Source organism: Agelaius tricolor, unplaced genomic scaffold, assembly GCF_023055355.1.
Source record: "Agelaius tricolor isolate 1412-34295 unplaced genomic scaffold, bAgeTri1.0.p SCAF_4, whole genome shotgun sequence".
In the NCBI taxonomy this organism is placed as follows: domain Eukaryota; kingdom Metazoa; phylum Chordata; class Aves; order Passeriformes; family Icteridae; genus Agelaius; species Agelaius tricolor.
In genome coordinates, this window is record NW_027269264.1 from 30,236,087 (window position 1) to 30,249,923 (window position 13,837).

Sequence of the window (13,837 nt, forward strand, 5' to 3'; positions counted from 1 at the left end):
ATACTCAGCATAAGTAACTGAAGTAACTTCATTGGAATAATTTGGAAAATTCAGATATAAGCACAAGGAGAACAAGATAATTTTTCATTCAGATGTTTGCTGGATATTTCAAACTGGACTGCCTTCTAGAAGCAGGCACAGTTCTAGCTTCTGGGGCAAACTATGTTTTTTTACATTTAAATACATTGAAATATATGAAACTTCAGTTCAAAATTTTCCCTCAGAATTGCAAGTACATGGGATGTGACATGGCAAAGGTGAGATCAGGTGATTTTTTTAAGACCTGAAAGATAGTAATTTATCTGATAACATTGTTGAACATATGACAACATATTACATAAAGAGAACAGAGAGTCAGTCTTAACTGCACTTATTTGATTATATTCGTTACAAAAGACTGAAGCAACTTATTTCACTCTCAGGATGAATGCAAGGTCTAGAAACATGTAGAAGTGCACCTTCTCTAAAACTTTAATGTGGCTTTTTTTGTGTTAATATTTTGTCTGAATTAAGGGGTGACTCCATATATTATCAGAAAAAGATGATACCTCCAAGGTGATTAATTTTACCTTTTTTCACAACAACATAAAAGTTGTTCACACTTCAGGCAGCAAAACAAACCTTAAAAACTGAATACAACCACACTAGCACTGTGATCTTAATCCATTTTTTTGCTATAAAACATTTCAGAAAATTATTTCTCCTCCTTTTGTAAAGAATAGTGGTATGTTTTGTTGTGGGTTTTATCCAAAATCAAACCAAGGGCAAGTTGGACAGTTCATTTAAGACCCTTTTCAAGACTTTCAAAGATTTATAATTTCTAACAGCATATGAACAAGGTCTATTAATTCAACTAGCAAGCACAGTGGGGAGACTAAACATGCAGCTGAGGCATTTGCCTGTATTCAGCTGCTGCTTCATGTATCTGCTAGGCTACACAAACTCACTGGTACTAGAAGTAATGCCTACACTTTATTTACCCTGGTGTAGTTACCGCAGGATGTGAGTATATAATTTATTTCTCTTCAGTTATAGATGTCTTCTCTACTACTCTAATTCAAGGATTTTGAACTGTGTATTTATATTTACAGTGTTTTCTTTCAAAAGCAGGAAATAAACAAATCACATGTTTCAAATCTACGCTACTGCTACTCTTCTTAGTTTTTAGATAATATTCCCGAGACTCTAAGAAAAACAGAGGGAAAATTGCAAGTACATGCTTATCTCTACAATGTTTGGCCTGAGCAAAACTAGCAATTCCTATAGTTGGTACTACTACAGTACCAACTGCAGGACCAGCAGAGGTGCAGAAGTTCCTAGTAGACACATTAGTTAACCAAATGAAAATCATCCTTATACAAAGTTTTATCTGTATATACAGAAGAGATGAAAAAGGAAAACAGTATCAAAGAAAAAGCAATCAAACATAACCCACTAACAAACAAAACAATAAAATATACATTTGAGTTCCAAACTGTCAAAGACAATTGAAATTGCATGGACAAACACAGCAGAATGGTTTCTAGTATCTTGAACTCCCTGATGGTTCAAATGCAGACTTAAAATGGTTCCAAATTAAATAAATTAAGGAAAGTATATAACTAACTAGCCTAGTAGCAGTATTTGAAGGTTTTGCTTTATAAGAAGAAAGGTTGGCAGCTGGTGGTTTTAAGAGAACTTAACCCTAACACTTAAGTCACTTTTTGCCTGTCACAATAGGTCACCGCCCAGTGCCAAAATGCTAAATTAATCTAGCAAGGCTAGAGAACTGACTTCCTCTCAGAATACAAGAATGAGTTTTACATTTGCAAAGGGTGTAAATAAAAGGAATACAATAACAGGTGACTCAGTCTAATTGCCCAGGCATGCACTGACACCTGAACCACACCCTGGTATATACGATGTCTGACTGAGCTCTAAATATTATACTGTATTCCTGAGATTTGTACTCTACTGTCTAGACAGAGGAAGGAAAAATATCTGAGATGGTGTCAGACACCTGTGTTTCAGCAGCTGATTCAAGCCCAAAGAGCCTTTTTGTGAAGCTCATATTTATGAAAATAATTTCTTAGTTAAATTCTACTTTTTTTAAAAACCTGGAATTAAAATAATATCTCTCTAAAGGCTATGACATTAATATAGAGACAGAAATTTACATAGTGGCAAAACTTCTTCCTCAGCAAATTGAGGATAAATATAATCTGCATTCTCACAAAAAGTAAGGAAAAGCAAACTGTATTGATTTACTCAAAATTTTAAATAAATTATACTCTGAAAAGGCAAGTTTATGGTAAATGACTGACTTTTTCTTTAAAAATATCACCTTCTTGAGTGCAAGTTGCTATAAAACAAAATCTTCTAAACATCCACCAAGTATGCCAGCTTGGTACATTTTTTACTTTGATAAATGGAACCTCTTGGATAACACTTAGGGGGAAATAAGGAAGATTAGATTCCATCATTTCCACTCACTCACAGTTGTCAGAATGTACTCCAACATTTAAGATGTTTACAGAATTCTCCTCTCCTTACTTCATCAAAAACTGCATAAGAGAAAGAAGTGGTAGTTTTCTTGGTCAACTTTTATTTAATAAATAGTTGCAGCAGCTTGCATGAGAGCCCTGTGCCAGAAATATACATGCATAGTGCTGCTTACATGTACTTTACATCACACAGAAAAAAAGTTGTGCTATACAGCTGAAAAAGATTCACAAGAATACAGTAGAATTTCAGAACCACAGAATACACTACTCATCACAGACAACATCAGTACTTGCACATAACATAGCTCAGACTGTGGGAACACAGGAACAACACCATACGAGATTTCATACGATTTTATAATTAAATGTTCTGCCTAAAGAGGACGGTTCAAAAAAACAGTAGAATATTATTCTACTAGAACAGGTAAAAAGTATTGTGATTATTACTATCCCTTTCGACTTCTAAACCCTAATTCTTAATTCAAAATGTCACAGTACTAGAAATCCACGACTATGCAAGTTACAGCCCTGTGGGAGACTGATAATCTCCATTTCAGCAATAAATTTTAGAGTGGGAAATTTTAATAGCTGCTGTTCTGTGGAAATTATGAGTTTGTGATGTAAGAATTAAACAGAGGTACTAAATGATGGCAGTAAGGTGCAAAAAAAAATAAGATAAGCAAGAGATCAATGTCAAAGAAATAAAGAAAAGATAGAAGATAAAATTTTGTGACAACTGCAAAGCTGAGAGAGGCACTGTGATTATGAAGTGATATGTAAAAATGCAGAATGAACAGGATTTGCTCTGAAGTAGTGTACTAACAATCCAGACCAGAAATGGAAAGCATGTCTGGTTCCAGAAAACCTGTAAAATGTCATTAGCAGACAAGTCAAAGATATAAGGTGGCTAATTATGATCTAGCAAGTAAAAACATTGATTTGTACAGCATGAATGATGCTGGTATTGTTGCAGACTGCTATCAAATGTATATACATGTAGTGTTTAAAAAAAGTTTTGAAAACCAAAAAAATAAAATAAGTTGATAGAATAATAACTCATGACCATATGCACATAGCTATTTCTGACATTCAGTACTAAAACACTGCAACTGGGATAGGGAGATAGGTTTTTAAACCTGTATCTTTAAATTTTACTCACCCACATTTGAAAAATAAAATGGTCCACCTGAGTTGGATTTTTTTTTCCTTTTGAACAGAATTTATTGTACAAAAGCAACCTAAACATAATCCTCATTGAAAAAAAAAAACCTCAATAAATTTTGAGAGGTGGAAGCATTTTTGTGCAGTAAATATAATTTCTCCTCTGATAAAATCAGTTAAATCACATATATTGTGTCTCAATATATATTTCCAAATAAATATACTGTTTGGATAACATAAGCTGGATATAGCTATCTTCAAGACAATGAGTCTTGTACCCAAAGAAATCAAGATATTAAATTTTCTTCCTTTTGAAACAGTCATAACTGCTTGAGGCTGCTGCAGCACAAAAACAAAATATCTTCACATAGGTCTTGAAACAGTCAAGCTGAAAATCTAAGCCAAAGTTTCATTTAACAGCCTGTCAGTTTTTTGATGTGAAGCTAATGAATGCAGTGGCAAACAAATCCATCAAACCTAACATCAAAACAACTGCACTTCATCCCACCAAAGGGAAAAATACAACCTGCAGGCCAGCACTTTGATCCAACCTATCCACAGAAAACACGTTGCTAAGCAGCTACCACTGAAGAATGCATGAGTAATTACTGACTTAATTTTATGAAAGAGAGCAATAATACTTAAGTACCCCTATTTTCAAGTAGAAAAGGTTGGTAGACTTCTCAGGTTCTACATATCAGCTAAACAACAAAAAGCTTCCCAGCACCAACATCTGAAAACAAATCACGTCTTAAAAGGAGCTGCAGTACAAAAGAATCATTACACTGACTAGTAAAATCACCTAGTGTGACACTACCCCTGAGCGCAGGCAGTAAAATTTACATACATTTATACTGAGTGAAAGTCACCAAGTGGTCCCACAAAACAGACATAGTAAGCAACAAGAGCAGTATTCAGAAATAACAGGACTTTTTCTGAAAGCTTGTGAAAGCATGAACAAGGGGTGTCTGAGTGTTGAGAGACCCTGACAAGAATCAGGAAAAGCAACAGACAGGGGTCCTTTATTCAGCTGGGATAGAATAGCTTCTTCCTAGTAGCCAGTACAGTGTTGTGTTTTGGATTCAGTATGAGAATAATGTTGGTAACATACCAATGTGTTTTGATTTTTGCTCAGTAGCACTTATTCTAAACATCAAGGAGTTTACAGTTTCCCATACTCTGACAACAAGAGGATTCACAAGAAGCTGGGACAGAGCATGGCCAGAACATCTCACCTAAACTGGACAAAGGGATGCTCCACACCATAGAATGTCATGCCCAGAGTATAAACTGATGGGAATTGGCCAGGAGGGGCCAGTCATGACTGTGAGAAGAATCTGGCATCAGTCAACAACTTTCTCTTGGGGTTTATTCCTTTCTCTCTTCCTGTCCCACATTTAATTCTTACTATATTATCATAGTAGTTCATTTCAATTATTCAGCTGTTCTTATCTCAGTCCATAGAAACTTTTTTTTCCCCAATTCTCCCCCACATCCTACCAGGGGGTGAGGGGAGCAAGCGCTTCGTTTCAGGATGGGGTTAAACCAAGACACAGGGGACTGAAGGGGGCTAAAACAGTAACCAGAGGAAAATGAAAGTAAATCAACTAAAATAACCATAACCGTATAGAGAAGAATTAGAGACCCCTAAACAAAACTGCTAATATCACCAGCCTCCTGTACACACAGAAGAATGATGTGCAAATATTTCTATTCACCATCACCAATACTGATAACTAACACCCACCTATTTTCCCAAGATACCTACTCAGCACAAATCAAAGCAGATACCTAGAAAACATACAAGCTAATAGCCACTGATTCATCTGCTTTATCAGCAGTAGCAAAATCCACTGGAGTAAGGAAACTCAAAAATGCACTTCATGAAGCCACACATTTCCAGCCTACTCAAATAAATGTAGGAAAACAAGAAAATTCACAGAAGCCTGAAGGAACCTGCTAGCTGCCCCTATTTCATACCACTCAATTATCTTTTTCAACAATAAACAGCATTCAGCAAATGAAAGTTATAGGATTATTAAAATGATTAAGAGTATCTAAAGCTTAGAGTACCTCTCATCCTGACAGAACAACACACCTACACTTGTATCTAGCACAAACACTACCTCCCTTTGTTTCACTAAACTCTGACATATCCACTCACCAGCACTTCACCAACATCCCTCTGCACCACATCCTTTTGCCAAGCATCTTAAGGAGAGGGTGACTGATTTGTTCTTTCCACCAGGATCTCCTATTTCTCTTCCTGTGTGTTCTTGCCTATGGAAAAAGACAGCAAGAACTACACCGTTTATTCTCTGGAGCTGGGAGGTTTGGAAGGTTGTTTGGATTCTTGATTTTTTACTTCTACTCCATTCTGTACAACTTGATTTTGTCCAAAAGCAAGCTAAAACCAGTAGCTGAGCTGTAGCAAACAGCACAATGGAGGTGCCACCTAGTATTTCTTTTAGGATGTTGTCCCAGGGCTTTGTTCTGGTTTCAGCTAGGATAGAGTTTATCTATTCTCAGTAGCTGTTCCACTGTTGTGTTTTTGGATTCAGAATGAGGATCCTTGTAACACACTGATGTCTGGGGTTTTTCTAAGTTGTGTTTATCCCATGTCAACAAACTTTTTTTTCTTTTCTGGTGCTTCATCAGTGAGGAGGTGAGCAAAAGAAACTGTGAGGGAGCACAGCTGGGACAGGTGACCAGAACTGATCAAAAGGATATTCCACACCACAGAGCATCATGCCCAGGGCATAAATTGGGGAGAGTTACCTGGAAAGGGCTGGTCTGGGTTCTGCTGATGCCAGACCCCTCCGCTAAAGCAAGAGGGGTCTGGCATCAGTCAGTGAGTGGTAAGGAATTGCATTGTGCACCACCTGTTTTTTCCCCTTTTATTATAATTAACCATTATTACTGTATTTTATTTTATTTTGAATTATTAAACTATTTTTAACTCAACATGCAAGTTTTACTTTGATGCTTTTCCTCATTCCACTGGGTTGGGGAGGAAGACAAGTGGAGTTGATGACTGACTGCACGCTTTTTCATGTCCAGCTGGGCTTAAAACCATGACATTCGTGCACAAACTCTAGAAAACAAGCTGGAGGATACATCCCTGCTCTCAGGGTTCAACTATTACAGGTAGTTAGGAGACACACAGTGAAACCAAGACCATAAGTTCAGCATTTTTAAAGACAGAAAACCATCGTTGGAAATTGCATTCATAGTCTTTGTTTAATCCAGGTGTCCAATACCAAGGGTCAAAAATATCTCTTATTTAACATTTGCATGTGATGTTTAGCAACATCTCATTTCATGCTGGAAAGCAGCATCATCACATAGCCTAAATATTTACTACCACTTTAACAAAAATCTTTGTTGGATTTTTTTTCCCACAAAATCAATGAAGAATATTGATTGTATTTCAGGACTTTTTTCTTTTTCTTAGACAGAAATCCGGCTGTAAGCAATTAGAAATTACTCTATAAAAAAATTAGAGTGTTCCTGTAGGAAGACAAATAATCAGTCATCAGTACAGAATATCCTCTAAGGAGAATACAGCAATGAACTGACCTAGATAATGCTGCATTTTGCTGATGCACACAATTTCTGCAGTACAATACAGAGGAACTACAGGATACAAAACATTATTTTTAATTAAAATTCTTGCACTTTACAAATAAAGAAAACACAAGTCAGCTGCAGAATCAGTAGTCCAAAGAATGACAAATGGGACTGCAAGATTGTCTGGGTTTTGGTTTGGGATTATCTGCTTTTTCTTTTAAATGAAATTACTGGACCTGAAAATAAAACTTACTAAAATATTGGTATTCTTTGGAGACACCAACTTTTTACCTTTTTAATTAACACCTCCAGGAAGTTTTCTAATGTTGTGATAAAAAAACTAATTGTAGATATACTCATGGTTTTCTAGAGAAACACTGCAACCAAGAAACAGAGTACAGTTATACAAAATTAAATTATATTTTTTTAATTATTATTATTATGGAATATTAAGTATTTACAGAAAACAACTCAATTTTACTTGAATTTATCTTTGTCCCCTTAGCAAATGCAACCTGAATAGCCCTCATATAGCCCCCAAACAGTGTGGGTACTTTTTCGCTCCACTTGCCTCAGAAGCTGCCAACGTTACCTTCTGAAGCTGATGGGATGGTTCCTAAAGCGCAGCAGGACCCTGTAACTTTCTTGGGCATCCTGTAACTTGCTGTGGAGCTTCTCCCTGTGAGCTAGCATCTGTGCAGCACTGAAACAGTCTCAAACTCGAATGCTCACATAATCATTTTCTGGCAAGCGAGTTGCCCACTGATAGAACTGCCTGTGTCGAGAGCAATCCAGAATGAAAGGTTGGCTGTATCAACTGAGGCCATAAATGCTGTGCTAAGATTTATTGCTATTACTTTGGTTTCTTCCCCTCTCTTTGTTAGGACTATTAGCAGTTTGAAAAGAGTTTAAGTTCAAGTCATGGTGATATACATGCATTTTTATGTGAGTGTGGATGTTAAGTCTTTGCAAAGGCTTGTGCAAACCAAAACTTTCTAAGTGGTAGCCTTAAACACCAGGTTTTGAACTTTAACATTTAGTTTACCTGAACTCATTCAGAAAGATTGATCTGATGTTGTCTCACTTAAGTCTTTTTTGTTCAAAGTAACTATTTCAGCTACTGGTAATGCAGTGGTACCAAGTAAATTCTGTCAGATAATTTGTCATAAGGGAAGACCTTCTCCCTCTCTACCATTCATTGCCTGAAAGCACCTGAAAGTGAGGTGAGGGTTGGGCTTTTCTCTAAGTCACAAGTGATGGGACAAGAGGAAATGGTCTCAAGTTGCACCAGGGGAGCTTTAGATAAGGTATTATCACACATTTCCTCATGGAAGGTGTTGTCAGGTATTGGCCAGCCTTCCCAAGGACACAGATGTGTCACCATCCTGAAGGTATTTAAAAGACCTGTGGATTTGACCCTTTAGGAATGCTTTAGTGGGGACCTTGGCAAAGCTGAGCTTAAGAGCATTGAGTCCAGCTGTCCAGCTGAAAAGACTAAAGGTCTTTTCCAATGTAAATAATTTTATGATTTTCTAATATTTCCTTTCTCTTGTTTACCCTATTTCTATGCCATTAACAAATAACTGTAAGTTTTTAGGGATAATTAGTTCACCACACTTCCTTTAGTTCTCTTCTTCATACACATTTCTATTTTTAAAAAATCTTACCATCAGTACATTCTAGCATGTTCTTTTTCATTTAGAAAAGAGAAGAAAAGTAAACTTCCATTCTCATTCTTGTGGTAGTAAGTGGTAAGAATTAAGCAAATAACTTTAAGGACACTGACCATTTGCCAAATAAACTGCACTTCATATTTGACAATGGTATCTAAGATTTCTCTGCAGAGGGAGATTAGTTATTATTGCTTCGACACCTTTGAAACCTGTAGGCATTTCAATTTAACTGTAGACACCAGAGAAATACTTTGATTTCTTGTATTACATATGCACAATACTGCCCCTGCATGCAACAGCCACCAATCATATAACTCAGTGTCCTAAGATAAAGGTTTCATCCATACACTAGAGAATTTTGACAAAATATTTAGAGTGCAAATGCAAAGACTTCCTAGCTAAAATTTCAAAATTTCAGTAGCACTTTTGGGGTGGCGTAAAGAAACACAATTACATTAGCTTTAAAATTATCTAATTCTGCTGAATTTAAAGATGACATTAAATTTACAGTATAATACAATAATAGAGATGCATACTGGAGGCATAAAACATTTAACAGTTTGTACTGGGGGAAGCTGTCCACCAAATAGTAGACTACTTTTTAAAAATGTAAGAAATATGAAGCCAGTACACTGAAAGGAAGATACCTGCAGGGAGCACCACCTTACCTTTGCTACATCTGAAGATGCAGTCTGCTATTCTTGAAATTCAGCTGAATTAATTTTAGAGCTGCCGTGATGTTCTAATCTTCTAAAACCCAAGTCAGTTCTACCTGCCACATTCAACTCTTGTGCAGGTATGGATCTCTTGATTTTGTTTCATTGCACTACTCCTATTAAGTTTTCAAGAAATTTCAAGTTATCAAATACCTAGGTTGTTAAATACGTTTTAGAGTTTAAAACGTATTTATAGTTGCAACCTTACCTGTTGGCTATTAAACACAACTTTCCTACTAAAGGGAGACACCAGTCTGAATATTAGATGTGCTTAGAGATTTTTCAATACTTTTTTACAATACATGCTCTTCCTACGTTCAAGCTCCATCATTTACAGCCTAACTGGAGAACAAGATATCCGAAAAACAGGAGGACTCCAAAAAATACTACCCACAACCACTGCATGCCTCACCATCAGCAACCTCGCTCTAATAGGAACCCCTTTTTTGGCATGATTCTACTCAAAAGACCAAATCATGAAGGTGTTTCTCAGTCTTCAGTGTCTACTAAGAGTTCGCTCTCTTTACTAGACTTAAACCAGCACAGCTGATTTTGCCCTTTACTCCATATCATTGTATTAACTAATATATTAAGGAGATGTCTACTGGAAAGGTTTTTTCCAACTGATAACAAGTCAGTGAAGAAAATGACTCTGATTGAAACCTTTTCTGAGTCATACAAGCCAAGGCTTATATAAGCCTTATCATTAAAATCAGAGAATACTGAAAAACTGTAAAAACTTCTGCTGAATAAATTGTCCACTTTTTTTTATTTTCTGCATTTACTTCATTACTTGTACATCCATCAGGCTACAAGCTTTCAGAATGTACAAGGGAGGAAGTAGAGGCAATGACTTTCTGATTAGGGAGTATTTTGACAGCATAGAGCTCAAGGTTAGGATAGGATTGAACAACTATGGGTAAGACTCAGGGGGCTAACAGCACAAACATCATGGTGGAACTTTACAGGAGTTCCAACCAGGAACCCAAGACCAGGTCCATCCTAGACCCAACCAGGATGAAGAGCTGGACAAAATATTCTGTCCAAGAAGGTCGGAGAAGTAATCTCATCACTACTGCACCTTGTTCTTATGAGAAGCTTTAACTTGCCAGATGTCTCCTGGAAACTCAATACAGCAGAAAGAAGGCACTCTATGAAGTTCCTGGAAAGCATGGAAAGTAACTTCCTGACATAACTGGTAAGAGCCTACCAGGAATGAGGTCCTGGTAGACCTGCAGTTTACAAACAGAGAAAGGCTGGTGGGAGATGTGGTGGAAGGGGATTGTCTTGGGCACAATGATAAGAGTTTTTAATTCTTGGTAAAGTAAGGAAGGGGGTCAACAGAACCTCCACCCTCGACTTCAGAGGGCCAACTCTGGCCTATTCAGGACACTGGTTTGGAGAGTCTCCTTCACAGTCCTGAAGGCTCAGGAGCATCCCTACGGATTGAAAGACCAGATGGTGGGGAAGAAGGTGGCCTGGCTGAACAGGGAGCAGGGAGTTTTCACAGGAACTCAGTGAAAAGGAAAAGAGTTTATGATCTTTGGAAAAGGTGGCAGGCACCTCTTGAAGAGTAAAAGGATGTAATGAGGTCATGTAGAGAGAAACCTACAACTGGCCACTGCTGTGAAAGACAATAGAAATTGTTTTTATAAATACATCAACAACAAGAGGACAGCCAAGGAAAATCTCCACACTCTGCTGGAGGCAGGGGAGAACATGGTCACCCAGGCTAAAGAAAAGACTGAGACTTAATGCCTTCTTTGACTCAGAAAGCTTCCCCACAGCAACAAGCCTCTGACCTGGTAGACAGGGAGGAGAACAGATCCCCTATAATCGAGGAGAAAATAGTTAGTGGCTTGGTATGCCACTTAGACATTCACTCAGTCTATGGAGCCAGATGGGATTCACCCACAGGAGGGTGAGGGAGCCAGAGGAAGAGCTCACCAGGCTGCTCTCCATCATTTTTCACCAGTCCTGGTTAACTGGCGAGGTCCCAGAGGCCCAGAGGTTGGTCAGTGTCATGCCCATCAAAAAGAACTGTCAAGGGAAATACAGGCCTGTCAGCCTGACCTCGGTGCCATGAAAGGTTATTGGACAGATTATCGTAATTATGATCACACAGCACATACAGGACAGCCAGGAGATCGGGCCCAGCCAGCAGAGGTTTGTAGTAGACAGGTCCTGCTGTATGCTCATTTAATGAGATACTGTTGGTATAGCATGGACTGGACATGGCAAAAGCTGTTGAAGTTGTCTGCCTGGACTTCAGCAAAGCCTTTCATATTGCCTCTCACAACATTCTTCTGGAGAAACTAGGAGTTCATGGCTTGGACAGACACACTGTTCACTGTGTAAAAAATCATCTGTATGGCTGGAACAAAGACTGGTAATAGGTGCAGTTACATCCAGATGATGGTCATTAACAACTGGTGTTCACCAGAGCACAGTCTGGGGCCAGTTCTGTTTTAATAGCTTTATCAATTATCCAGACAAGGGGATTGAGTGCATGCACCCTCAGTCAGTTTGCAGATGACACCAAGCTGGGTGGGAGTGCTGATCTGCTGGAGGGCAGGAAGGCTCTGCAGAGGGATCTGGGCAGGCTGGACCATGGGCCAAGGCCAGTGGTGTGAGGTTCAACAAGGCCCAGTGCTGGGTCCTGCCCTTGGGTCACAGCAAGCCCAGGCAGTGCCACAGGCTGGGGCAGAGCGGCTGCAAAGCTGCCACAGGAAAAGGCCCTGGGGGTGCTGGTGACAGCAGCTGAACAGGAGCCAGCAGTGCCCAGGTGGCCAAGAAGGCCAATGACATCCTGGCCTGTGCCAGCAATAGTGTGGCCAGCAGAAGCAGGGCAGGGATTGCTCCCATGAGGCCACATTTCAAATCCTGTATCCAATTCTGGGCCCCTCACTACAGGAAAGACATTGAAGCACGGGAGTGATACCAGAGAAGGGCAATGAAGTTGGTGAAGGCTTTCAAGTACAAGTCCTGTGAGGAGTGCTTGAGAGTGCTGAGGGTTTAGCCTCGAGAAAATGAGGCTCAACGGGGACCTTGTCAATCTCCACAACTACCTGAAAGGATGTTGTAGTGAGCTGGGGCTTAGTTTCTTTTCCCACTCAACAAATGACAGGATGAGAAAATACAGGCTCAAGCCACACCAGGGGAGGTTCAGGCTAGACATCAGGAAGAATTTTTCACTGAAAAGGTGGTCAGGCATTGGAAAGATAGCTCAGGGAAGCAGTGGAGTCACCATCCCTTGATGCGTTCAAGAAACAACTGGATGTGGCACTTAGCACTATGGTTTAGTTGATACATTGGTCTTCAGTCAAAGGTTGGACAGACAGATCTTGGAATTTTTTTCTAATATTACAGATTCTATGATTCTATGCTGTACACAAAAAAAAAGGAAGATATGCACACCACAGAACAAGATTTCAATCTAAAATATCTTCAGTTTCACACACCTCAAACAGATGATTTATTATCTTTTACTACAAGTTTTCTGATCAGATTTACAATGAGACAAATGGAAATTGTTTCTCTAAACTTTATTTGAAGTTTCACTATTTATGTTTCTTTCTAGGTATCAAAATTCCTAGTTAAACTAAAGTGCTTCCACAAACAGTAAAGCCAAAGAAGATTTAAGAGCAGAAGTCTGTTGTCTTCACAACATTAACCTCAGTGTATGTAGCTTCAGCTTAAAAACATCCACAAACAGAATTAGTTTGAAGAATAATAAATACATTAAGCTGCAAACAAAACTGACTACTGAGAGGAATATATATTGCTGGAATACCTACTATCAAAATAACAACTCTAAATTAAATTTGAATGGCAGCTTGATGTACTATCAAATAGTTATCCCTTTTCCATCACCTTCCTGAGATTCTCACAAAGAAATAACCACACGAAATATTTCCTTACACATGAATTTTCTGCTTACTTACCAGTTTTGCTGCTTTTCCATAATCAATCCATCGAACAGTGGCAAAGTTTGTTGACTCTGCACAATTAAATCCATGGTTAAACCCTGCATGGTATCCATATGGGAAAGTGATCATAAATTCTCCTGCCTCTTGGGTAACCTGTAACAAAAAAAATTTTTAAAGGCCAGAAAAAATAAACTTCAAAAAAAACCTCAACGTGAACCACATTACAAAGCATTTCTAGACCTATAGCAATGAAAACTATATACTCCTTTATAACTAACTAAAACAAATAGTTTTTTTCTTTTACC

The 13,837-nt window shown here is 38.3% G+C and overlaps 1 protein-coding gene across 5 annotated transcripts in view; it reads right to left on the reverse strand.

The window, feature by feature from the left end:
• The window catches only part of KDM4C (lysine demethylase 4C), a 251,603-nt gene that overhangs the window by 183,857 nt on the left and 53,909 nt on the right, over positions 1 to 13,837 (reverse strand). For all 5 annotated transcript variants that reach the window (XM_071425053.1, XM_071425054.1, XM_071425055.1 and 2 more), the window contains one exon: positions 13,548 to 13,685. In XM_071425053.1, coding sequence (XP_071281154.1) covers positions 13,548 to 13,685 — 138 coding nt within the window. The remainder of the gene's footprint in view (positions 1 to 13,547; positions 13,686 to 13,837) is intronic.